This window comes from Pithys albifrons, chromosome 15 (assembly GCF_047495875.1).
Source record: "Pithys albifrons albifrons isolate INPA30051 chromosome 15, PitAlb_v1, whole genome shotgun sequence".
NCBI classification, from domain to species: Eukaryota; Metazoa; Chordata; class Aves; order Passeriformes; family Thamnophilidae; genus Pithys; species Pithys albifrons.
In genome coordinates this window covers 16,712,080-16,736,225 of record NC_092472.1, presented here as the reverse complement: position 1 = coordinate 16,736,225, position 24,146 = coordinate 16,712,080, and the positions used below count along the sequence as shown (strand labels likewise).

Genomic DNA, 24,146 nt, shown 5'->3' with positions numbered 1-24,146 from the left:
CCATCCCAGCAAACATTCAAAATGCTTATAAATATTTACCAATTGGATACCCTGTGAAATATGCACAAACCAGTGGAGACAAATTTCCTTCTGGGTGTTTTCTCTCTCTTTGACTGCCCATATGTTGGGGAATGAAAAAAAAAAACAAACCAAAACAGCAACCAAGGCCTGTGGGAGGGAGAGCAATGAGAGAAGATGCTAAGGAAGGGCTGACACTTCTGCAGAGAGCTCAGAGCACTCCTTTAGTTCCCAGCCCCAATGCCTGTGTGCCCAGGCTGTGCCAAGGCTGGGCAGTTAATTTTCCAGAGGGCACAGCCAGTTGGTCAAAGTTCTCTTGCTCCTTCAGTGGCAGCTCATCAGTGAATTATTGGAGCTTTGGGTGCCCTGTGTCACACCCAGCCTGAGTGTAAAGCTCAGTCAAACATTGCAGTGCTCAGGTGCACATTGTTTGGAAGTGGGAACAGATGCCCCAGTTTGTTTTTCCAGTGATCAGACCTCGACTTCTTCCTCTCCAGTGAGAATAATATAACAAGCAATCTGGTGGTGTGCAGGAGTTTAACATTTCCAACGTCTGTCTCTGTTGCTTTCTGGGCAATTTGGACCTTTGTGAATGAAGCCAAGCTAAGCCTGGCACTGGTTTGGTCCCTGAAGGGTGCCAGGCATGGCAGAGCAGTGGGATCCCCAGGAAAAGGGGGAGTTTAGAGCCTGTCAGGAGACACTGAGAGATGTTTCCAAAACAGAGTCCTGTCTGTGTAGGCATCATTTTGTCCAAAAGAAGCCCAGAGAAGGATTTGATGGAGCACCAAAAACCACATGACTTTCCAGAGCCATGGAAATAACTTCCCTGACCTCAAGACAAGGATTTTGGTGGCAGTTTCACTGACTGATTTACCACAAGGCTTTTCTCTTTGGTGTCTCTTCTGTTTCCTCCTCAGCTTTCTTGCTGCAATTCATCTCCTCGTGTGCCCTGAGACAGCACAGCCCTCACCCCGGGCATGGAGCAGTCACAAATCCATCAAATCACTCACTCTGGTTTCACCTTCTCCCTGTTGACTGGTGGTTACAGCAAATCCACAGAGGAGCAGCCAAGATGGGGTTAATTAATTAGTTAGAAAATCCCTTCAAATTTGATCCTGTGCCTTTCCAGCACCATTTGCAGGTCCAGGAATTTGTGTAAACTTCAGGAATGATGTTCCAAGAGCTTAAAGTGGGAACTGTCAAAAGTAGCAGAAGGGACAGGTTTGCACCTCCCTGTTTTATTTCTACTCTTTTGTGCTCTAATGAATCTACCAAGTCTATCAATAATTTCTTCTGGTAGATTATTCATTTTTGTGATAAACGCAGTTTATGTGGGACCAAAACCTTTGAATAAGTTTAGGAAGATTTTTCCATAAATAAAAGCATTGGAAAAGGAAAAATGCTTTACTTACATATCCCCTTGAAACAATTCCTTAAAATGGTTTGGGTTTGGTTTTTTTCTATCTTTTTTTTTTTTTTTAATCTAAAGTTAATGAATGGATTATTTGGGGAAATAAAGCTGGGAATCCACTAAAGTAATTCTAGAAGAAATTTAAGGACTGAGACCCAACACTCTTTAACCAAAGTTTTAGATTCCCCAGCATAAGAATTTTCAGAATCAAACATCTCTCAACACTTTTTTATTACCTATATTGATTTTTTTTTTTTTTTTTTTACTATGTGAAACTTAAAATAAGTTTCCTTTACTCGTGAATCCTCTGAATGCTGGAATTAATGGATCACTCAACTTACCTAAAGTTATCCCCCTGAGCAGAGCACAATCTTTGTTTAATACCTGTCTAAGAAGCTGCCAGAGAACCAACACCCTATTCCAAGTCTCTGAAGATATTTAATTAACCCAGAACAGAAATGATGTTGCTTGACAATAATTTTTTTTTTAAGGAGATTGTTTCAAATCTCGAGGTTGGCACAGCAGCTTTTCAGCATCAGGTGGCATTTGGTGCTTGATGTTCTTCTCTTTCATGTCACATCACAAACAAGCCACATGCTTTGGATTCCTCAGCAAAGTGAAAGGTGGGGTTTATCCTGCAGATTTTCCGAAGCTCTGGAGTGTTTGTGCTGAAACATCTGCTCTCAGAAGATAAACTGTCTCAAGTCCCTGGATGTCAGAGGAACAGGACAGGCATTAACTAAATGCCTGAGCATTCCAAAGGTGGGCAGTGCACACACCTGGTGAAGGAGAAGGTCTGTCTCCCTGTGTCCTGCCAACAGCTTCTCTTTATTAAATGCAAACTACACATTTCAAAAGAATCCTCTGCTAAACTGCTGGTTGAAGAAGAGTTTAGGACCTGTTCAGGTCAAGCTCATGATGATGCAGTGCAAGACTCCAAATCCCTCTCCATAATTTCACAATATTTGCTTGCTGCTTGTGTGGGGACAAGACACTGAGAAACAGTTTGACTTATTTTTAAGAACAAAAATGCCCCTTGCTCAGGGGAACCTTCATTTCTGCCTCAGTTTTATCCTCATGCAGAAAGAATCCCTCTTTTACTCCAGGGGCATTTCCTGAGGGACAGGAATTGGGGTGGACTTTTCCTTGCCTCAGGTTTTCCACAGGTGAGACAGTGGGAGGCACAGAATCATAGGAAAGACATCCAAGTTCATCAAGTCCAACCTTTGACTGAATACCCCCATTGCCACCAAACCATATCACAAAGTGCTGTGTCTACTTGTTTTCTGAGCACCTCCAGGGCTGGTGACTCCATCCCTTCCCTGCCCAGCCTGGTCCTCTCTTTCAGTGAAGAAATTCTTCCTGACATCCAACCTGAACCTCCCCTGGTGCAACTTGAGGCTTTTTCCCCTGTTATCTGGGAGAAGAGACTGACCTGAGCCTCTGCTCTCCACAACCTCCTTTCAGGGAGTTCTGCAGATGTATCAAAGCACAAAGTCACCCCTGGGCCAAGCTCTTCACTCCACACACCAGCCCTACTTCTCCTCTCTGACACTTTCCCATATTTATTACATTCCTGATCTGTATGTTACAAGAATTTCCATTTCCTGCACAATTTGAGATGGAATGGATAGTTTCCTTGCACTAAATGCTTGGGCTGCTCTCCTTCAGTTGTGTGGCTCTTTTCAGCTGCCTGAAATCTCTGTGTTTCCTGGAAATCAGATGGGATAAAAACCACATTTAAATTTAAAGCAGTTGTTTGCTCAGCACAGCTTCATTTCTCCCCTGAGCTGAGCAAAGCTGGGCACCTTCAGCTTGCTTAAGGAACACATTAATATGTTCAGAGGTGCTGTGAGTCCCTTCTCTCATGGCAATTTTGGCTACAAGCAGCTCTTTCATGTCAGGAAAAAGACTCTTCCTCAATCCATCCTGCAAGTGAACTCTGCCTTAACTGTGAGCTACGATAAAAATTACAGGGATAATTAAAATAATCACATGTCTTCCAGGTCTCAAAAAGCCAACCAGCCCAGTTTTCAAGGTCCAGCAAGAGCAGCTCCTTACAGAACCAGCCACAGGCAGGAGAGGGGATGGGATTCTGGTCCCAACAGCACATAGAATCATAGAATAGGATCATAGAATCGATTGGGTTGGAAAAGACCTCCGAGATCATCAAGTCCAACCCTTGGTCCAACTCCAGTCCCTTTACCAGGGATGGGGAATCCACCCCCTCTCTGGGCAGCCCATTCCAATCCCTGAGCACTCTCTCTGCAAAGAATTATTTTCTGCTCTCCAACTTCAATTTCCCCTGGCAGAGCTTGAGCCCATCGTGCCCCCTTGTCCTATTGCTGAGTGCCTGGGAGAAGAGACCAACCCCCACCTGGCCAGAACTTCCCTTCAGGGAGTTCCAGACAGTGCTGAGGTCACCTCTGAGCCTCCTCTTCTCCAGGCTGAACACCCCCAGCTCCCTCAGCCTCTCCCCACAGCACTTGTGCTCCAGTCCCTTCTCCAGCCTCGTTGCTCTTCTCTGGCCCCGCTCCAGCCCCTCAATGTCCTTTCTGAACTGAGGGGCCCAGAACTGAACACAACACTCAAGGTGTGGCCTCCCCAAGGCAGAGTCCAGGGGAAGGGTCACTGCCCTGGCCCTGCTGGCCACGCTAGTTTGGATCCAGGCCAGGATCCCATTGGCCTTCTTGGCCACCTGGGCACACTGGTGGCTCCTGTTGAGCTTCCTGTCCCTCAGTCCCCCCAGGTCCCTCTGCCTGGCTGCTCTCCAGCCACTCTGTGCCCAGCCTGTATAAAGAGCAACCAAGCACTTTGGAAAAGTGTGACCCCAGCTGCAGATCTTGACCAGATGGAAATCATTCTCTCTCTAAGAAGACCAGATTAAAAGTCCTGCTGCTCTGCTTTCCTGAGCAGAAATATGAATGTGAGAAATCCATAATTACATCTCTCTCTTCTGCAATGAGTTCAAGTCCTGGGGTTTGGACAGTGAGAATGAGATGACACAGTTCAGGCTTCGCTGGTGAAAATTTTTCTGCAACAAATTGTGTTGCAGAAAATTGCCATTTTTGCTCATGTAAATGCCAGAAAACATGGATACTGCAGTACCTAGCAGCATTTTATGGCAATATAAAATTGTTTGTATACCATCCCTGTTTATCCACAATTCCCTGGATGGTCTGCCTGGACGCAGTGAGTTCCTTATAATTATCTACAATAACAACAATTAACAACACAATGAGTGATAGACTAAATCACTTCCCATCTGCATCCTCTTGAATGGCAGGCTTGAGATGCTGAGAAAGTGTTCCTTGGTTTACATTCATTAATATGATATTAATTCCCTCCAGTGCCTTGGATGAAGGTACTTGGCTCTGTTCCCCCATCTGCTGATCTGACATTATTATTCTATCCAGAGCAATCATCCTAATTATGCTCGTTTGTAGTTCCAGTAGATCTCCCTTCCCAATGGGAATAATGAGCAGTAGTCTTTGGAAAGCAGTCACCCTGCTCAGACCAAACCTCCTGGCTCCCAACTCCTCCCCAAAGCCCAGTCTGATGCCAGCTGAATGCCTGGGCATTTGGTGTTGCTAATTAAACACAGAGCTTACCAATGTTGATGTTACAGTAATGAGAGCAGCCTTTTCTCTGTTTGCCTCACCAATAACTGCATTCTGGATCTCTGAGAAATGTCTCCTTTGAGGTGGATCCCTCTTGGTGCCACTTATTGCCCAGAGGAGGAGGAAGGGGAATTGTGTTCCTGGGTCAGTTTATGTCAGTAAATGCTCTGAGAAAATGGTTCTTGCAGGTGAGCAGTGAGTGTGTAAGGGCAGACTCAAAGCCAGAGGAGCTCTGTACTCATTGCAGAGGATCCAGTGGAAACAGCCAACCTGTCTTTCCTTGCCAACAGCCAGATGAGGGTGGCAGGAGCCCTCCTGCAATGCCATCGAGCAGTTCAGTACCAGGACTCATTTTGTCTTCCAGGTGCAGTGGGCAAGAAAGGAAAACACTGTCACTGTTAATTCAACACAGGCAAGTGGCCAAGTCCCCCCTCTGTTCCTCACAGAGCTGCTGGCAGGAGGCCTGGCAGAGGAACCTGAGCTGTGCCCATCTGCCAGCAGCACACAGAGAGCCCTGGCACCTGGGCAGGGTGGCTGGAGGAGCAGTGAGAGGTGGCACAGGGGAGTGTGTCTGTCTGCCCTTTATTGCTCAGACACTGGAGAGACCAAAGCAAATCCTGTGAGAGAACCCAGATGGCTTTTGCCAACTACAGGGGCTCTTCTCCCGTGTTAAACTTGATATAAAACCAAAATGTGGCATCAATAACATTATGGTGAGCTGCAAATTTTATGTTTAAATTTTGGAAGTATTTCTAAACCTATTTTTTGCTTCTCTGCTGGGTTTGTGACAGTCATTGATGTGTTAAATTCATCCTTCTGAGCATCTGTGCTCCAAAAGCTGTTGCTTGAACACAAAGGGCTCCCACAATGCAGGTGGATCAGCTGCATTCCTAAACTCAAAGGAATCTCCAAACCCAAACAATTCCCTGAATTCCTTGTCTCTGAGAAGCAGCACAGGCTGAGGAAGAGGTTTCAGCAGCATTTCTGCTACAAGAGCTCCCAAAAGCCACTTAAAAGCCACTTAAAAGCCACTTAAGGGCCACTTAAGGGCCACTTTAATCTCCACACCAGTTGCCCACTGTCCTTTCCTCAGCCATGTGTGGTGTGTGGGACTCCACAACAGACTTGGACACTTTATTAATTCAATTTAACCTTCTTTCATTTGCTTTATATCATAATGACTTTAACTTCCTATAACTCCATTTTCAACCTTGCCTTCATACAAATCCCTCCTACACACAACAAATTATCTCAAAATGTACTGGGGTTTTTTCCTTCTACTTGGTGGAAACACTTTATATTCCTGATTAACACATTATAAACTTTATTGTGCTTCCCCCCCTATAAAATATTCAACAGTTGCCTCTGTCAAAGGTCAACGACTCTTGTCTTGCATTCATTATCAAAAGTACAGGATGAAAAGAAGATCCCTCAGCTCTAAACCTCTTCTAAACATTTTCAGTCTGCTCCAGGTTGCTGCCCATAAGACATCCCATCCACAGAGGTATTTCCATATATTTCCTGAAAATCATAATTCAGTAAAATGAGTTGCCACAAAGCCTTGGCAGTTCAGAATGGTTTGTAAAAGTCACCTCACGTAACAAAACATAATTTCCAAATTCCTCATCACATCGAGAGTTAATATAACTTAATACACTTAATTCCCTCTCCTCACCACCTTCCCAGGGGGCTATAAAGGGAATAAACATTGCACTGATGGTGTGCAAACTGGGATGGCCAAACATCTCACTTGCAGAAGCATCACAGGAAACAAAAATATCCCAACTGAACTCTCTGGGAGGGTCCAATATTTCCAGGCTTGCATCTGTCTTGCCATCTCCAAATAGCAAAAGTTTCCTTCAATTAATTATTTTAGGGGATCAGGGGTTTTTTTTGAGGGGATCAATTTTCTTTTTGAGGGGGCAAACCCCCTGAAGGCATCAATAAAAACATTACATTTTCTTACAAGAATATTGATGCATTGTCTATGATTAGAGGTGTAGAAAGAATGGGGTTTTTTCCCTTCCACTCTTCCAAAAGAGAGACATGGGCTGTTCCCCTTGGGAAAGGGGAGAGATTTTCCTGCAGAAAATATTTTGGCAACTTTTAAAGAGGTTTTAACTACAAAGTCACTCATAAAACAGGTTAAATCACCTTTCAGGCAATGGACATTACCCAACTTTAGGTGACTGCTCAGTGGCTTGTGGTGCCACCAGAGTTACAACCTCCATGAATAATGACTTATTTTTTTTCCAGGTGTGGATTGTAGATGTTGAGTTCTACCTTTCCCTGTGAGTTACAGCATTTCCTGCTCTGTTTGACTGCACACAGACACAGACAGATGCTGAAATACCTCCCCACAGGGGTACAAATCTGGTTTTTCCAAGGCAGCTCCAGACATCACAGCTCTGGCACCAGTTCCACACTGTTATGGGTTCCCCTAGGTGGGCCTAGGTTTGGGCTCTGAAGTCTGGACTAGGCTAAAGCTGTCAGCTGACTTGAGCTGGGCTGAGCTAACAGCTGACCTCTTCTAGCCAGTAATTTTGTATTCCATACCACATTATGACATCATCTCCAGGGAAGCAGGAACCAGTGTGGGAGTGGTTAAGGCAGTCACTTCTCAGCCTCCTCTTGGGAGGACTCACGATGCTGTCCCAGGGGGGATGGAGAGGACCAGGCCCACCACTGGCTCACAGGGTACCTCAGGAAAGTAAACTGTGTTGTTCTGGCTCTCTCCTTTCTGCTTGGGTTTGTCTCCCTGGGGAATAAGCTTCTTCTTAAGTAATGTGTAGTTAGGACAGTAGAATTTTGTGTGTTCGTTAAGAAGTTGAGGTGGGGAACTTGTTGTTGTAGACTTGTGTGAGTGTCTATTTGTACTCTCTTCTAATTGTCTCTTTCTTTCTGTGAAAAATATATGTAGTTTTAGTATAAATGCAGTTTGAAGTGTTTTTTTTTTCTTTCCCCTCTCTTTTCCTCGCTTTCCCTGGTGTTAGGAGGGAGGCTTTTCTCTCTGTGCTTGGGGGGGTTGGCAGTTGCTTATCTCAAACCAAGACACACACCCCCCTGCAAAGCTTTGGAGGTTTTCTTCCCATGCAACATTTCAGAACCATTTTACTTGGGCAACATGCCAAGAAGAAAAGGATTTAATCACACAACCTAAAAAAAATCCACTTAAAATAACACCTTTCAAAATATAAAGGATATTTCTTAATTTATAAATATTTAAAGAGAACAAGAGGAGAGTCACAGGTTTGGTGGGTTTTAAGGCTGGGAGGGTTTTCTATGTCCTTTTTTCCACAGTCTCAGCTACATATCCATGCAAAACATAATTGCAATTAATTAATTTAGCTCTCAGGACAAAGTCAGTGCAGCATCTTAGTGAATGTGTATCTGAAGAAGAGCAGCAGAGAGAAGGAGTTCCTCATGCACAGAGTGAGCCCAACACTAATTTCACTACGAGGCTTAAACACATTCTCCTTCTCCCAGGTTATTTCCATTATTGCTTTTAATTTCCTCCCTTATTTTAATACCTAATTTGTTCCAGCAATAAGTTAAACTTCTAAGAATAGGAAATTTGTTTTCCTGCTTTACTGGGGTTTGATTCTTTCCTGTGTTAGGACTTGGGTAATTGGTTGTACCTGTTTATACTTTTGCTTTGCACAAGTGAAAATTAAAAAGAAGAGTCATAGACAGGCTCTGAATGCACCAGTTTTTAAGGCAAGGAGGAAAACTGGAATTTAGGTGGGAGGGGAAAGAAATATCAGGCCTTTTTTATGGTTAAAAACCACCAAACCACATCCCTGACTCCATCTCTAAATAAAAAAAATAATGTTCTTGCTAAAGACTGACCTGGAAAAGTTCATATAAAAAAAATCTCACTGGGAAATAGTGACTGTTTATATACTCAGAGGTATTTATAATTTATTTTCAGAACAGGCACTGGGTGAGATTGATGGCTGTGAGGGGAAAATAAAAACAGGAGTAAAAGGCAATGAATATACTCTGTCTATCAGACAAAATTTCCCAAGTTCCCTTCTGTCTTCTCCTCCTATAACCCAGCAAAGTGAAACAAGAGATAAAAAAAATGGAAGCTGCACAAGTAAAAAGATATTTTTAAAAAAAATTTGTGTCTTCCTGTCTGGAAAGAAAATGTAGAAAGGAATAGAAATTCTGGAAAATTAAATGGAAACCTAAATAAAGGTCATATAAACCCACTGAAGCCTCAAAGAGCATAAATATGAGTCACAAAATTATTCCCAAATATATCAGAGGCAAGAGAGGACACTGAGGGCAGAGATCATGAAGGGATTAAAGGATCTCTCAGGGAAAAATGGGTGAGAGCAGGAAAATTAAGTGATTGATTTCCAGCAGTGTCCATGGGGCTAATTAAGGAGGTTCCCACCAATTTCTGGTTTTAATGGGAGAGGAGCCACAGGAACTGTGTCCCATCAGTCAGTCCTGAGAGCCAACAAAGCTGAGAGTCTGTCCAGCCTGGGAGGAAGCAGAGGGTCTAAGAGCAGCCTTGTTGTTCTACAGCCTTGTGGGTTTCAAGACATTTTCTCTTTCCAAGTCCTCTCACAAAGTATTTCCCCAACTATTTGGCTTCTCATGATTGCTGCTACTTCCTATTTTTTATCACTTATTCCAAAAGCAACAGTCTAATAATGATTTTTTTAACTCTGCTCAGCACAGAGCCAGAGATACCCAGACAATCAATAAGGTCATTTCTCTTAGAAAGTTTAAGTTAAGCACATGCTGTGAAGTTGACAATTTATAGGTAGAAAGACCATTTGGGGCTGACTTACTGGAGCAAGAGCCAGGAGGGGCAGGTCCTCCCCAACACCTACAAGTCATGGAGTCTCCAGTTCTGCAGCTCCTTCAGCATCATGAGAATTTAAGGATTTGAGCCTCAGCTGTTCTGCAGCACTGCAGCCCCAGGGAAACCTCTTTTCAAGCATCTACACACTTGACTTGCTGCCCCCCAAGCCATCCTGGTGCTCACCTGCCCATGAGAGGCTCCCAGCTGGGACCTGCTTTTGGATCCCACCAGCTTTTAGGGAAGGGACAACACTCAGAAGAAAAGCGACATCAAACAGCACATAATTTAAAAACAAAACATGCAGTAAACGAGCTGACAATGTTGGTGGGACTCGTAGGCAAAGGCCACACACCTGTGTCTTCCAGGGGGTGGTTTGGATCATGACCTCAGCAGGATTTTAATCAGCAGGAGCTGAGATCTTATTTACCACTTGTGGTTGGTGAGATCTTTCCTGAGCCTCGTCTGCCAGGGTATAATTTGATTTGTCTGGGTTGCTAAATGGAATGAATTGGCTGATTTTCCTCATCAAAGGCTGTTTCCTGACATCCACCAGCCTGGAGTCTGATTTAAGAGCGTGCAGGGCTGTCAAACAGACCTGGGTGTGGAGTGGGCTCTCACCAGGAATGGGATTGCACAGTCTCAGCTTTGAGAACAGTGCACAGAGCTGTTTTTCTGAGTTTCACATGGACTGTAAGACTAACCCTGCTCTAAAGGCACTTGCAAGGGCATTTCCTGCAGGCTGTTTCTAGAAATTCAACCCCCCAAGGCTTTGGATGGACGTACAAAACTGATTCTGTTGCCTGTGCTTTTAATATGCCAGTTTGGGCACTGAGTGCCCTGGCTGTGAGCAGCTGGTGCCTGAGGACACCTGCACATGGTTTCACACCAAGCTGCCAAGGGCAAGATCCCTTTCTCTGGACCCAAGAGGAGGGTATTGCTCAGCGGGCTGGCTCAGGGGGTGACTTGTTCACATGGACAAATCCTGTGTAATTCAGACTAGAAGTGACATCAAGCTTATTTAGATGAGCACAACAAACAGAAGCCACTGGTACGTGGCAGAAGGATGATTTGTTTTGTGACTCAGGCCCAGGGTTTGCCAACTTTGAAAGAAATTGGAGTGTACACAGATCTCTCTTTTTCTTTATCTCTTTGAGTAAAAGAGAAAGAGGAGAATTCCTGCTCTGTCAGCTCTGCTAGGCTGACATTTATTTCCTTCCTCAAAACAGCTTCATATTTTAATCCCTACCTACCATCTGTTTTCCACCCTTCATGGACATGTACAAAACACATTAACTTTGCCCCAGATTTCTGTTTTAACTGTATTTTAAATTGTTAATTGAAATGCATCCCTCAGTTTCCCCCCCAGTTGTTCCTGCAGTCTGCAGAGGAATGGGCACTGGGAACCCTCCAAGGAAGGAAAATTCCCTTTTCCTTCTTTCCAAGGGCAATAGAGATAAATGGCCTAATCCAGGGGACTAAATCATCTGTATTGCCCTTGCTCCAGTGGATGTTGGGGGGCTTTAAACTGAAATGACATAGGAAATCATTAATTCCTTCTTCATTTTGAGCTTTCCAGTGAGATTAAAAATGGCAAAGCACTTCATTAAAGTTGGTTGTTCAACCTGAGCCACCCCAGCTACAGAGCAGGATCATGGCACAGACCTGCAAACACACACAAGGACTCTGAGGTTTATTCCTTCCCTTTCTGAAATGTCAGGAACCCCCCAGAGCTTTCCTACCCAGCCCATTTCTACAAGAATTGCAATCACACTGATGGTATTTTCAGTAGAAACAGCCAGGGCCATGTTTGTCAGCTTAGTTTGGGGAATGGGACTTTATTTCTTTCTCATGGACTATTTTCCAATCTATCAAAGCAATTTTTTTCCCTCCAATTAATAAAAAAACCTATTTTTGCAGCATGTTGCAAAGCCATCTGATCAGAACTGCAGTGGGTTGCTGAACTTCAGCAATTTAGGGTGAGAACAAAAATTAATGAATAAATTGATCTTCACCCACCAATCTTCACTGGGGTCCCTCTCAAACTGTGGCCAACCACAGACAAGGCAACTTTTCTCCTTTAAAGTGGTTCATGTGACTGTTTGTTTCACCTTTCATATGTGCACAGAGAGGCTTAGAATCTTTCTATAAAAACACAGCACATGCATTGGCTTCTCTTTTTGAGGTGCTGTTGCATAAGAGATTTGGGGCAGTGAGCAGCAGGCACTGCATTTATATTTTAATTAGTTCATTCCAGGAGTTTCTGCAGAGGTTCCTAAATTGCTGTTTGTCCACCTACATGATTAAAATCTCGGGTTTTCCCCTTTCAAGGGCTCTTTGTGCTTCCTGAAACTGGATTCTAGGATGGTGTGTTGTTCTTAAATAAGGTTCTGAAATAATCCCAAGGGATAATTTTATAAATCTGCTGAGGGCCAATTGTAACAACAGGAGTTTAGCAATGCAAAGATAAAAATTCTAGGAAAGTACTATTTTAGACACAAAAAAAGCCCTCTAGAGCTTGTGTGATTTAATAAATTTTCCTCATGTGTGGGCTCCTTAAATACATTTTCAGCAATTTTGTCCTTTTCTCAAAATACATTCTCAAATTGTCAAGCTCTGTGAGAAAAAAGCCCATTATTTTATCTATTTCACATCACATAATGATTATGTTAATAAAGAGAAATATTTTTGCATAAATACATACCCCTGGGGTGAGAATAATCCATCAGAATCCTGAGAAATTCCTGATTTCTGGAAGCATTAATATACTAAAGGATTGTGACATCTTTGAAGTGACTCCTGAGGTGCTTCACTAACAAATGTTGGTCTGTGTTGCACAGAACCTTCCAATGAGAGAATGAAATTAGAAAGCCTTCCTGGAAATGCAGTCATTTGGCAAAGGATTTCTAATGTTTTTGGGAGCTTTTTCCCCTGGTATCGACTTATTCCCATCCTCTGACAGTGCTGGGGAGGCACAACCATGAGACTATTCAGCCTTTCAGACCTGCTTTGCTCCTGAAGGATTCCTGAACCTGCCAGTGCCAGTCCAGACCCCACTGGCAGCTCCAGGAATGACAGGAAGGATTCTGTCAGAAAGAGATTTACTTTTCTGCAGTAAAACACTTCTCAGAAAGGACAGGAATGCAAGATTGAGGTTGCCCACAATTTACAGGTTTCTGCCGAGAAGAAGCTGGAACAATAATGAGATATTAAAGTTGTTAACTGAGCCTACAACACTCTCACACTGCAGCAACACTCACTCAGCAATCAGATTCACCAATGGAGTGGCTTCACTGGAACTGAGTGCAAGTATTTAAATTACTTTAAATTACCATTGCAATACTGATACACATGAAAAAGAGTTTGTGAAGTTGTACCCTGATTTTATTGCCAAAAGAGCTCAGCGGTTTGGAAATTTTCTCCTGTTAGAGAGTTACAAAACCTGAGAATATGTTTCCTCCTTACTTTTAAATTGGAGAGCACAGAGGCATAGAACCATTTAAGTTGGAAAAGCCCTCTAAGATCATCAAGTCCAACTGATAATGCCACTAAACCATGTCTTTAAGTGCTCCAGCTACAGTCTCTCAAACCCCTGCAGGGAGGGTGACTCAGCCACTTCCCTGGGCAGCTGTGCCAGAGCTTGACAACCCTTTCAGTGAAGTCATTTTTCCTGATATCCAATCCAAACCTCCCCCTGGCACAACTTGAGGTTGTTTTCTCTTGTCCTCTCACTTGTCATCTGGGAGCAGAGCACAATTTGAGGCTGTTTTCTCTTGTCCTCTCACTTGTCACCTGGAAGCAGAGCCTGATCCCATCCTGGATCCCCCCTCCTGTCAGGGGGTTGCAGAGAGCCAGAAGGTCCCCCCTGAGCCTCCTTTTCTCCAAGTTGAGCCCCCCCCCAGCTCCCTCAGCCTCTCCTGTTGCTCCAGAACCTTCACCAGCTCTGTTCTCTTCCCTGGACATGCTCTGTCTTGGAGTTTTGGAGTGAGGGGCCCAAAACTGAAGCCAGATCTCAAGGTGGGACCTCTCCAGTGCCCAGAACAGGGGGAAAATCTCCTCCCCAGTCCTTTCCAACCTACAGCTCCAACTCCTGAGAGGGATGTTTTAACACAGGAAGAGTTTCCTAAATTAAAAATAATGGACTCCTGCCAAGCATCCTACCCCAGGTGACTCCCAACAGAGACTTGTGGCTCCACAATAGGCATAAGTCAGAAAACAGACTCATGTTGATAACTGAGCCACTGAAAATGAGGGTCTTAATGACTAATTTATTTTAGAAAGAGAGACAATGCTATTTGTGTCATGTAAATGACTTAGAGAAATAATGCAAATGACACTGGACATTTACAAATTCATTATGATAATGGAAATCTTGAATAACTTCTAAGAGTTCCACAAGTCCCACTGTTATGTTTGGCATGATTATAAACTTCATAACACTCTCTTGATTGTTTCTCTTTCTCTTTTTCTCATCAAATCCATCTATACAGATGCAGCACCAAACCATTAAGATGCAACACAATTTCAATTGTTTCACACAGAAGCAAAACTTCTTGATTTGTACCTTTTATCCCTGTAACAGAATTAGATGTACTGGATTCTTAAACCATTAAACCAGCTTCTAGAGCCCTGCCTCTGAAATGAAATGCCCCATTAAAAAGACTTACCTTCCTTGCAAAAATGGAGTCTCCAGTTTTGGAATAATCTAATTTTTATTCCTGCTGCAGACTAGAGGCTGAGCAATCACAGTGTGCAACCTCCAAGCAGGGATGTTTCTGCTCTAACATGCAATATTCAGGCCCAAGCATTTATTAAGTGGAGGATGACAGTGATCTGAAGCAATGCATGGATAGCACATCTGGCAGCCTTTGTCAGTCTCTCTTACTCCCCCACCCCCTCAAACAGCGAACCAACATTTCACCAAACGTGGAAACCCCACCACAACCTGACCACTTTTCAGCCCAAGGGAAAAGGCAGGGTGGGAAATTACCTTAAATTCAGTTTCAATGTTGGCTAGTCTGGCCAATTCATTGCTTAGCTCTAGGGCAGTAAGGACGGGGTCTTCACTGGACAGGGACAAATAGGCAGCACTGGCCAAGCCCTTGTAGGCATTCATCCTGGAGCGGGAGTGGCTGAAGGAGTCCTTCCTCTGCTTCTCCATACATTCATTGCACTTGCAGAAATAGTCATGGGGCCTCTCGATGCGGGCGCCTTTGAGGAGCAAGATGTGGACGATCTCGTACTCCTGGCAGTGGGCAGCGAGGATGATGGGCGTGATGTCGTGGGAGAACCGAGTCCCGTCCTCGTCGTAGGCGTAGAAGTCGTCGTCGCGCAGCTCCTGCTCGAGGGGGCTGAGCGTGAGGCGCTGCCCCTGGGCGAAGGCGGGGTGGCTCAGGATGGCCTCCACGATCCGCACGTACCCCTTGCTGATGGCCAACAGGAGGGCATCGCCAACCCGCGCCAGGTTCTCCTTCTTGAGCAGCAGCTCCGTCACCTCCAGGTGCTCGTTGCCCACGGCCAGCTGGAGCGCGTTCTGCCCCATGTAGTCGACGCAGTTGAAGTTGAGGGTCTTGGACTCCTCCAGCATCTTGCGCACCACGGGGATGTTGCCGTACTCGGCGGAGTCGAGGAACCGCTCCTCCTCGGCCGTCAGCCGCGGGCCCTTCTCGTTGAACATGTAGGCGGGGCCGCGGGTGGCCTGTCTGCGGCCCTTCTCCCGCAGCGTGGTGTGCCGCCGGTGCATGGCTTTGGGCTGGCTGCTCCTCAACCTGCGCCAAAGCACAAAGGGAGGCTGGTTAATGTGCCAGGAGGGGCAGAATTTCATGTAACCGTCATTAGCGAGTTTGCAGATGACACCAAGTTAGGAGGGAGTGTCGACCTGCTGGAAGGCAGGAGGGCTCTGCAGAGGGATCTGGATACACTGGAGAGATGGGCTGATTCCAGTGGGATGAAGTTCAATAAGGCCAAGTGCAGGTCCTGCCCTTTGGCCACAACAACCCCCTGCAGCGCTCCAGGCTGGGCACAGAGTGGCTGGAGAGCAGCCAGGCAGAGGGACCTGGGGGGACTGAGGGACAGGAGGCTGAACATGAGTCAGCCTGTGCCCAGGTGGCCAAGAAGGCCAATGGGACCCTGGCCTGTATCAAGAATAGTGTGGCCAGCAGAGCCAGGGCAGTGACCCTTCCCCTGGACTCTGCCTTGGGGAGGCCACACCTTGAGTGTTGTGTTCAGTTCTGGGCCCCTCAGTTCAGGAAAGAGATTGAGGGGCTGGAGCAGGTCCAGAGAAGAGCAACGAGGCTGGAGAAGGGACTGGAGCACAAGTGCTGTGGGGAGAGGCTGAGGGAGCTGGGGGTGTTGTTTAGCCTGGAGAAGAGGAGTCTCAAGGGAGACCTCATCACTTTCTACAACTCCTTGAAAGGATGTTGTAGCCAGGTGGGGGTTGGTCTCTTCTCTCAGGCAACCAACAGTGGAACAAGAGGGGCTTAAGCTCTGCCAGGGGAGGTTTAGGTTGGATATCAGGAAGAAATTCTTTACAGACAGAGTGGTCAGGCATGGGAATGGGCTGCCCAGAGAGGGGGTGGACTCACCATCCCTGGAGGCTTTTAAGATGAGACTGGACGTGGCACAGAGTACCATGATCTGGTAAAAAAAGTGGGGTTGGATCAAGGGTTGGACTTGATGATCTCAGAGGTCTCTTCCAACCCAGCTGATTCTATGACTCTATGATTCTATAAATGCCCTGTTATGATCAACCCTTCATTGCTTTTTATGGTCTGAGCTGGTTACTTAAAATCGTTTGGGATACATGTGGGATAAATAAGTTTTCTGAATAAATGAGTTTTCTGAACAAAAGGCAAGTTCTCCCCTGACTTCCACTCTGTTATAGATCTCAACAAGGATACTCAGCACGTTCTTAACTTGGGAAATAGCAAAAAAACCCCCAAAAGTATGAACATGTGATTTTCTTTTTTAATTGTTTAGAACTTCATTACATGGTATTTAAGAATAATATACACAATATTTCACTGAGTTACTCTCCCTGAGTTTTATCCTTGGGGGCTTGAGCCCTGAAGAAAGTTAACAGGACTCCCCTGTCAGCAGACCTTGGATCAGGCCAATAAATTATGTCCCACAAAGTTAAAAACCATGTTTCTAATTTTAAACACATGGTAGCAAGGATAAATATGTTTCACATTCTCCTAAGATTCAGCTGGTACAACCAATCCACCTATTCATTCCTGCCTTTTTTCATGCTATATAACACTATTTTTCTGTTCCCTGATCTAGGGCAGTTTAATGAATAAGTGTCTAATTTCTCATGGAAATACAGTTGGCAGCTGCTCTGAAAAACAGGCACCCAAATCCAGGGGAGAGTGTTGAATAACAGAGGAATAACTCCTGTTTTAGTGTCCCATCACTCCCCAGGAAGCATCTGCAGAAGGACCAAACACAGGTGTCTGACCACAAGCACAGGGGGCAGGACTGAGGGGGTCACTGATTTCCCCACTGAGTGTGTGGCTGAAATGCCTTCACTTGGACTGGTGGGACCCTGAGATCGGCTCAGTTGGTTAAAACTTGGTTGTATAATGCCAAGGTCATGGGTTCAATCCCCTGTGTGGGCCATTGACTTAAGAGTTGGACTCGATGGTCCTTGTGGGTCCCTCCCAACTCTGAATAGTCTGTGATCTCTTTCTGTGATAGAGTCAAACTATCCATATTCCACCACCTCTGGAACCCCCAAAGAAAGATAAAACTGTACAACTGGGTTCAAGGGTGGGGGTACACACTGTTGTATGAATTTAACTGAAATCCCAAATTAATCAGTGCCTTTAAAACAGTCACACTTTGCATTCAGTGCCATCTCAGTGCTGCTCTTCTCTTTTTAAATGTCATTGCAGCAGCAGCAGCAGCTCAACAAGATCACAGGCCCTCTTTCAGAGTCCAAGCACGGGGAGTTAATTCCCCTCCTAAGCCCACAGAATGGGCAGTCTGAGCCTAAAGGTAAGAACAACAGCTCTTTCATGGAAAACATTTGCACCCAGGCCAACAGCAAGCCCTAAATCCTTTGGGGAAAACCTTCAGGAGCCTCTAAGCTGCAGTGGACAGATGCAAGAAATAAGCAGGTGTTAATGCTCAGTGGGTGGCACAGGTTCATCCTTCCACACTCCATCTGTTCTCCAAGTCAGTTTTGACCTTCAGCCACTGAAAAGTTTTGAAAAAATACTCCTGAAGTTGGAAAGTGCTGCAGTGAATGAAGAGAGGGAAGGGCCAGGAGACAAAGTGGAGGAGATTCATTGTCTTCAGTAATTGGTAAGAAAAGAATAAAGGCTTCAGCAAGAACCTTGTAAAACACAGGGGGATGAGAAACAAAAATACCTGAAGTTCCAGGACACAGAAATTCTCAATGTAGCTGTTCTTGTGGAACTAACACACACATAAACATCTATTATTTTAATTCATCACTTTTTCACTGAGCTGGAACAGAAGGCCAGAACTGAAGAGTTTCAACCAAATCTGACAGCAAAGTTTTAGAAGTTACATTAAAATTTAAACAAATCCTAAGGAATCAATTCTGTGTCCATACAAGCTTGAAAGAGGTTCATAATTAAGAGCCTCTCCCCTTCAGCTTTGATGCATCAGCACAACAACTTAGTAAAATGTGGAAGGAACTGAACATATGCAGGATCCACTGAGAGAGAAAGTGCTCCATGGATCTTAAAACCAATTCCTTCCAGCTTGGTTTGAAACTGAAGGAATAGACAGGAGGATAATGAAGGAAACATATTAAGTGAATTAATTCCCCAGACTGCATGAAGTTTCCTACAAGGGAAAACAGTATAAGACAAATAAAAAAAAATATACAGCATCACCATATCTGACAGGGAGAGAGGGGTCTCTAAAGCAGCCAAAAGCCTGGGGTCAAACTGGGGCCCCTTTGCATTCAACGTTACAGATTTCATTGATTTCAGTGGTGTCCAAACTTTGGAAACACAAACCCCCTCCTTGTCCCCAGTTGTCATCTCAAAAGCAGCTCCAGTGAGGCCAAAAGGACCAACATGTGGTTAAAATGAAGTGTTTAACCACATGCCCAAGTGCTTCTCTAACCTGGAGTTCGTGTCCTTGGCTGTTCAGGACAGCACTGGAGTTGTAAAGCTGCACTCAAGTCTTACTGAGGTCAAGTAAGGACTACACAGACAAATAAACACTCCTGAACTGCCACTTTGGTAAGTGAGAACTTACAGCACCAAAAAGCACTTTACACTTTTGCAGCCTTGGGATTTCTGGCATGTTAAATGAAACCTCTTAAAATGTTGAGCAGCTTGAACATTCCACTGGGCTTTTCTGATGTTCCAAAGGCACGTGTGATAAAATATTTGGCAACCACATATTTGTTCTCATATTTAAGGGTCAATACCAGAAGGAACTTGGAAATATCAGTAATTTTCAACAAGGAGGAATTTATAAGATGTTTTGCCTGATTCCCAAGTACAGTTTGGGATATTTTATTAGAAAAACTTTTGTCTTGTATTTTATTACCTCTAAAGGGCAACCCAGATAGATGGGACAGATAACTTTATAATCACACCCAAAGTAAACATAAATCCACATAAAATACTTTTCTTGGCATAGTTCTAAGATTTTTGCCTGAGAAAAGAGGTTAGATTTTGGCCTAGAGCTGATTCACACCTGTTTGTTGTATTGGTAAAAACATGCCAGGAAAAAAAAAAAAGAAATGAATTACCTTTGCTTCACTTTATTCAGAGACAACACTGGGTTTGTACATGATTTCTAACAACAGAAACTGCATCAGGAAAAGACAAAAAAAGGAAAGTGTGCCTGCCCTCCAAAAGGAGAATTATTATCCACCATTTATCTTGCAATAAATGCCCTGCAGGGATGTCCCTACAGCTCAAAGCTGATCTCCACTGCCTGCACATAAGGGCAAGAGCACCATCATTCACAGGGTTTCACCTCAGATGAATTATGACCCCCCCAGTCTTGCTCATCAGCAGAGAAGATCAATATCTCAGCTATCACACTTTATAATCTTTATAGAGAGGAAAAGATGAATAAAAAATTATACTTCGAATAATTTCATGAGAAATGCTCAGCTGTCAAACCCTGTTCTGAAAAAAAAAAAAGTTATAATTATCCTTGACCTGAGCACTGAATCATGAGAAGAGAAGTGCAAGGAGTAATGTGAGCAGTAGGTGAAGCTCTTGGAAAGTGAACCTGACTGTGAAGTCGTGACTGTGCTGGGCACTTGTTCCACTCTGCTTCTCACCCATGTGCAGGCAGGTTGGGAACTAATCCTATTTACTGAGTGTGTGTGATGTGCCCTCTTAAAAAAAAAAAAAGTAATTGCTACTTGATTACTTTTATCTCACCATTTTTGTTTGAAGGTGCTTTGCATTGAAATGACTCTGTATTTGCATGTTTTATTGAGGCAGCAAGTGATCAAACCCATCAGGCACTGCAGTTAAATACTGGGTTTTTCTAGGAAAGAATGCCAAAGCATGCAGGGTTGCTGGAGAGAAAATGGTCTGGGAAAAGAAAATAAAACAATTCAAGTCCTAAGTAGTGCTTTGCACAGCTGAGGGAGCCACAAGATGTCTGGACTCCTCTGGGGAGTGGAGAAGAATAGCAATTTCTGAAAGGTGATTTAGCTCCTCACAAATCTTCCTCTGGGAGCATCTCAGTTTCTAATTAAAGTGACTAAGAGCAGGTCCTGGCAATTTGCTCTGACTGAGGCACTCGGCTGCTGGGAAGGGAACATGGAGTAACAGCAGGTTTGTTCTTCATGTGGTGCCACTGAGAACACACTGAGGCTGAAACTCTCCCTTTTTTCTTGCAGCCACACTCCCTTCACTGCTCTGAGTGACACGTGGGACATGGTGGGTGCAGGAAGGAGCTTGGGCTGCTCCACACTGGGCTTACTCCAACAAATGTCCTTCCTTCCCACAGTGCTCCAGACTCTGCTGTCCATCCAGGACCTTCTGCTGCCTCTCTAGTGCCACACAAGAACCTGTGGAGGGTCAGGACAACCACCTGGAGCCAAGGCTTGGAGAAAATGGTCAAAGTGCCTTCAGAGGCTGAATTGGAGTCTTTACACATGGTCTTGAACCAGAACTTTGAAAGTGTGTGGGGCAGGCTGAGTAGTATCTGCCTGAGTTTTTAAAATATCTGAAGTCTGAAAGGGTGTTGAAATCAACAGGTATCAGGAACTGCAGCAATCCTGGAATTCTCAGGTGATGTCAACCTTTACTTGGCTTAAAGCCTTAAAGTTGAGCAGAGCATTTACAAAGGCAGCTTTAGGAACTTCTGCTCTCTGACTACACTTTGGGTTTGCTTTCACTCTGTGGAGAAAGGTTGGCAGGAGCCTCCCTGTGCCCTTTCAGTGCCCCCCTTTGTCCAGACACTACAGAAGAAACGTAGGATATGTTACCATTACTGGGCTGTAAAAGAACCTTCAGAGGAGGCTTTGATGAGACTTTTACTCTGACTTGTTGAAAAGAAAATTGAAGTTTCTGAAAGCCATTTTGAGAGCCCTGCTCTTGGTTCCTGCAGAGTCTCAGAAATTGTCAGACTGACACTTTACTTATTATTTTTCTTTCTACTTACATCAATACTTCTAAAAAGAATCAGGGCACATAAAGGCTGCAGACTCCCTGAGGCCTTTTTGGGATTGACACAGCTCTTACACATCAATGGACCATTTTTTCTCTGTTAACTCTTGCTTCCACATTGAAAACCTGGTCATCAAAGACATGCTGGAAAAGTGAACAAAAATGAAGGAAATTGTGTTCTCTGAGCAAACACAAAATGATACAGAAAAGAGTCCATTTATAGGATTAATTCAAATTGTTCAGAGTGAAAAGAGCAGGATGCTTTATCTTTGAGTTGAAAGAATTGCAGCGTATTTTGAAGTAGCTCCAGACTTCAGGCAAAGGGCACAGACTGAACACAACAGTGTTTGTTGTTCTATTTGCAATAGGCTACTCTGGCATTCCAAATGCTGCACAGGCTTGTAGTACCCAAGCCCTCTGACACCCTCTTTCCCCCCACTATCTTAAATAACCTTCTAAATCCCACCTTAAGTCAAGCTGTTATCCCTTAACACAAGACCTGACTTACTCTGTACACAGACTCAGTATCGTTTGGGGTGGTTGCCTTGATTTACAGCAGCTTATTCTGAAGTCTTCTATGCTTTGAAATACTTAAATGCTACTTCATTTATTCTTGGGATGTGAAAACCACGAATTCAGTGTCAGCAATGGGATCAATCTCCTACTTGAAGGGTTGTGTATGTATCTAGGAATAATTAACAGAATTCTTTAACCCTGTTCAGGCAGATATTCATTCCTGTGCAGGGTAGTCTTGCAAACCAGTTGCAGGAAGTAACATCTCCCCCCCACCATTCTCACTGCTCATGTAGATAAAAGGAAATTATATTTCAAGGTCAAAATTTGAGAAGAGATCTCTCTGCCTGTGGAAGTACAGAAACAGTCAGCAAACCACACCTTTTCAAATCCCTTTAAGAAATGACACATGAGAAACATTCAGGAAGACAAACCAGGCTCTGATGTCATTAAAGGATCCCAATCAGTGATACATCCTAACACTTCCAGTGTCTTCTTGGCATGAAGCATGAGGTCTGGGGCCAATAGCCTAGAAACATTTAGGACAGACCACCAGAATCTGTGTTTTCACATCCTCCCTGATCTCTGTTAGAAAGGAGGTAGCTCTGCCTTGTCACTTGAAAAAAAGGAAATGGCATTTGGCTTTCTACCAGTTGACTTTCAGAAAAAACATCCACTGCTTTTCAGTTGTCTCACCCTTCCCTTTCTTATGAACTAAGCACCAGCATTTTCTTTCCCATCCCAAAGAAGTGTCATTCACTAATTGGAGAATTTTACAGCAGGAGAGACTGATCAATAATCACCTTTGTTCTTGTATTCAAATACCTCTCATGTTATTGTGGACGTACTGGGGTTTTCCCCCTTCTTTCCTTCTTTCCCCTTGATATGGGGTTGTGAAATTGTCTGATTATTACAAATGCATCATAGAACACATTAGACAAATGTACCAAAATTCAGGCTATTTTTACATTCTCTCCCATTGTCCATTCATTAATGTTTGATCATCCAATGAACTGTTATGACATGAGTGAGTACTACTTTTCTTTTTTCTTTTTTCCCCAATCTGGTTTTGGGTACTAGGAATAATTCACCCTCACTGTTGAAGCACTTTGAAACAGGCTTGGATCATACTGAAAGCACAACAGAGATACCTGTTCATTCATAAATTTTTACTAGTGATGAGAGCCACAGAAAGTATCTCCAGCCATTCAAGCAGGGGGCAGTGTAACGTTGATTTTCAACACGCAGTTCTACCAAAAAGAGAAAGAAAAGCTCTGAAAAGAACTAACAATCTCGATTCTGGCTGTATTTCATTTTCTCCTATTGATGCACTCCTTTCAATGGTCACTTTGTACTTATCTCAAGACAAGAAACAAGGACTCTGACAACTGTTAGACCCGGCAAGTTGCAACAGGCATGATACAGTGCCCCATATTTACACCTTTCGTTTCCCCTCATTTCAGTGGAAACAAACCCTTAAAAAAAATCCACCCAGCTACGAGAAAAGACAACAACGTGGCTCCAAAGCATGTGGTTGATGGCAGAGCACAACAACCCCTTTGGGTTACACGTTTGCCCAAATTCCAAGGGTAAAAGCCAAACCAATTCCGCACTCAGCCAACCCTGTCACTGTCACCGTGTCCAGGCTTGGAGGAGACCGAGTCACACCGAGACCTCTCCAAACCCCCCCAAACTTCCCAGGGAGCGGCATTAGAGCCGGGGCACTTCCCAGAGGGGCTGGGGCAGAGCCCCCCGGGGCAGCACTTACATGTGCGCGTCGGGACGGGCTCCGGTCAGTGCGGGGGAGCAGCGCGGGCGCGGCCGCCCATGGCCCGCGGGGCTGGGGCTGGACCTGTGCGGGGCTGACCCTCTGCTGTCCGCGGGGCTGAACTTCTGCGGGGCTCAACCTCTGCTGTCCGCGGGGCTCAGCCTCCAAGGTGTTGAACCTTCTCGGTGCCAAGCCTCCGTGATGCTGAGTTCCCCCTATCCCCGATGCTGAGCTCCCGCAGTGCTGAACCTCTGCTATTCGCGGTGCCGACCACCGTGATGCTGAGCCCTCGCGGTGCTGCTCCGCCGCTGTCCGCGGTGCTCAACCTCCGGGTGCTGAATCTCTGCTGTCCGCGGTGCCGAACCACCGTGATGCT

General features: G+C 44.6%; 1 protein-coding gene across 1 annotated transcript in view; it reads right to left on the bottom strand.

Annotated features, from left to right (window-relative positions):
• Window positions 1-23,869, bottom strand: part of TRPC7 (transient receptor potential cation channel subfamily C member 7) — a 70,968-nt gene extending 47,099 nt beyond the window's left edge. The window contains exons 1-2 of the mRNA XM_071570044.1: window positions 23,771-23,869; window positions 14,856-15,633 (exon numbers count right to left, since the gene is read on the bottom strand). Coding sequence (XP_071426145.1) covers window positions 14,856-15,633; window positions 23,771-23,772 — 780 coding nt within the window. The 5' untranslated portion in view covers window positions 23,773-23,869. The remainder of the gene's footprint in view (window positions 1-14,855; window positions 15,634-23,770) is intronic.
• Window positions 23,870-24,146: the final 277 nt, after the last annotated feature.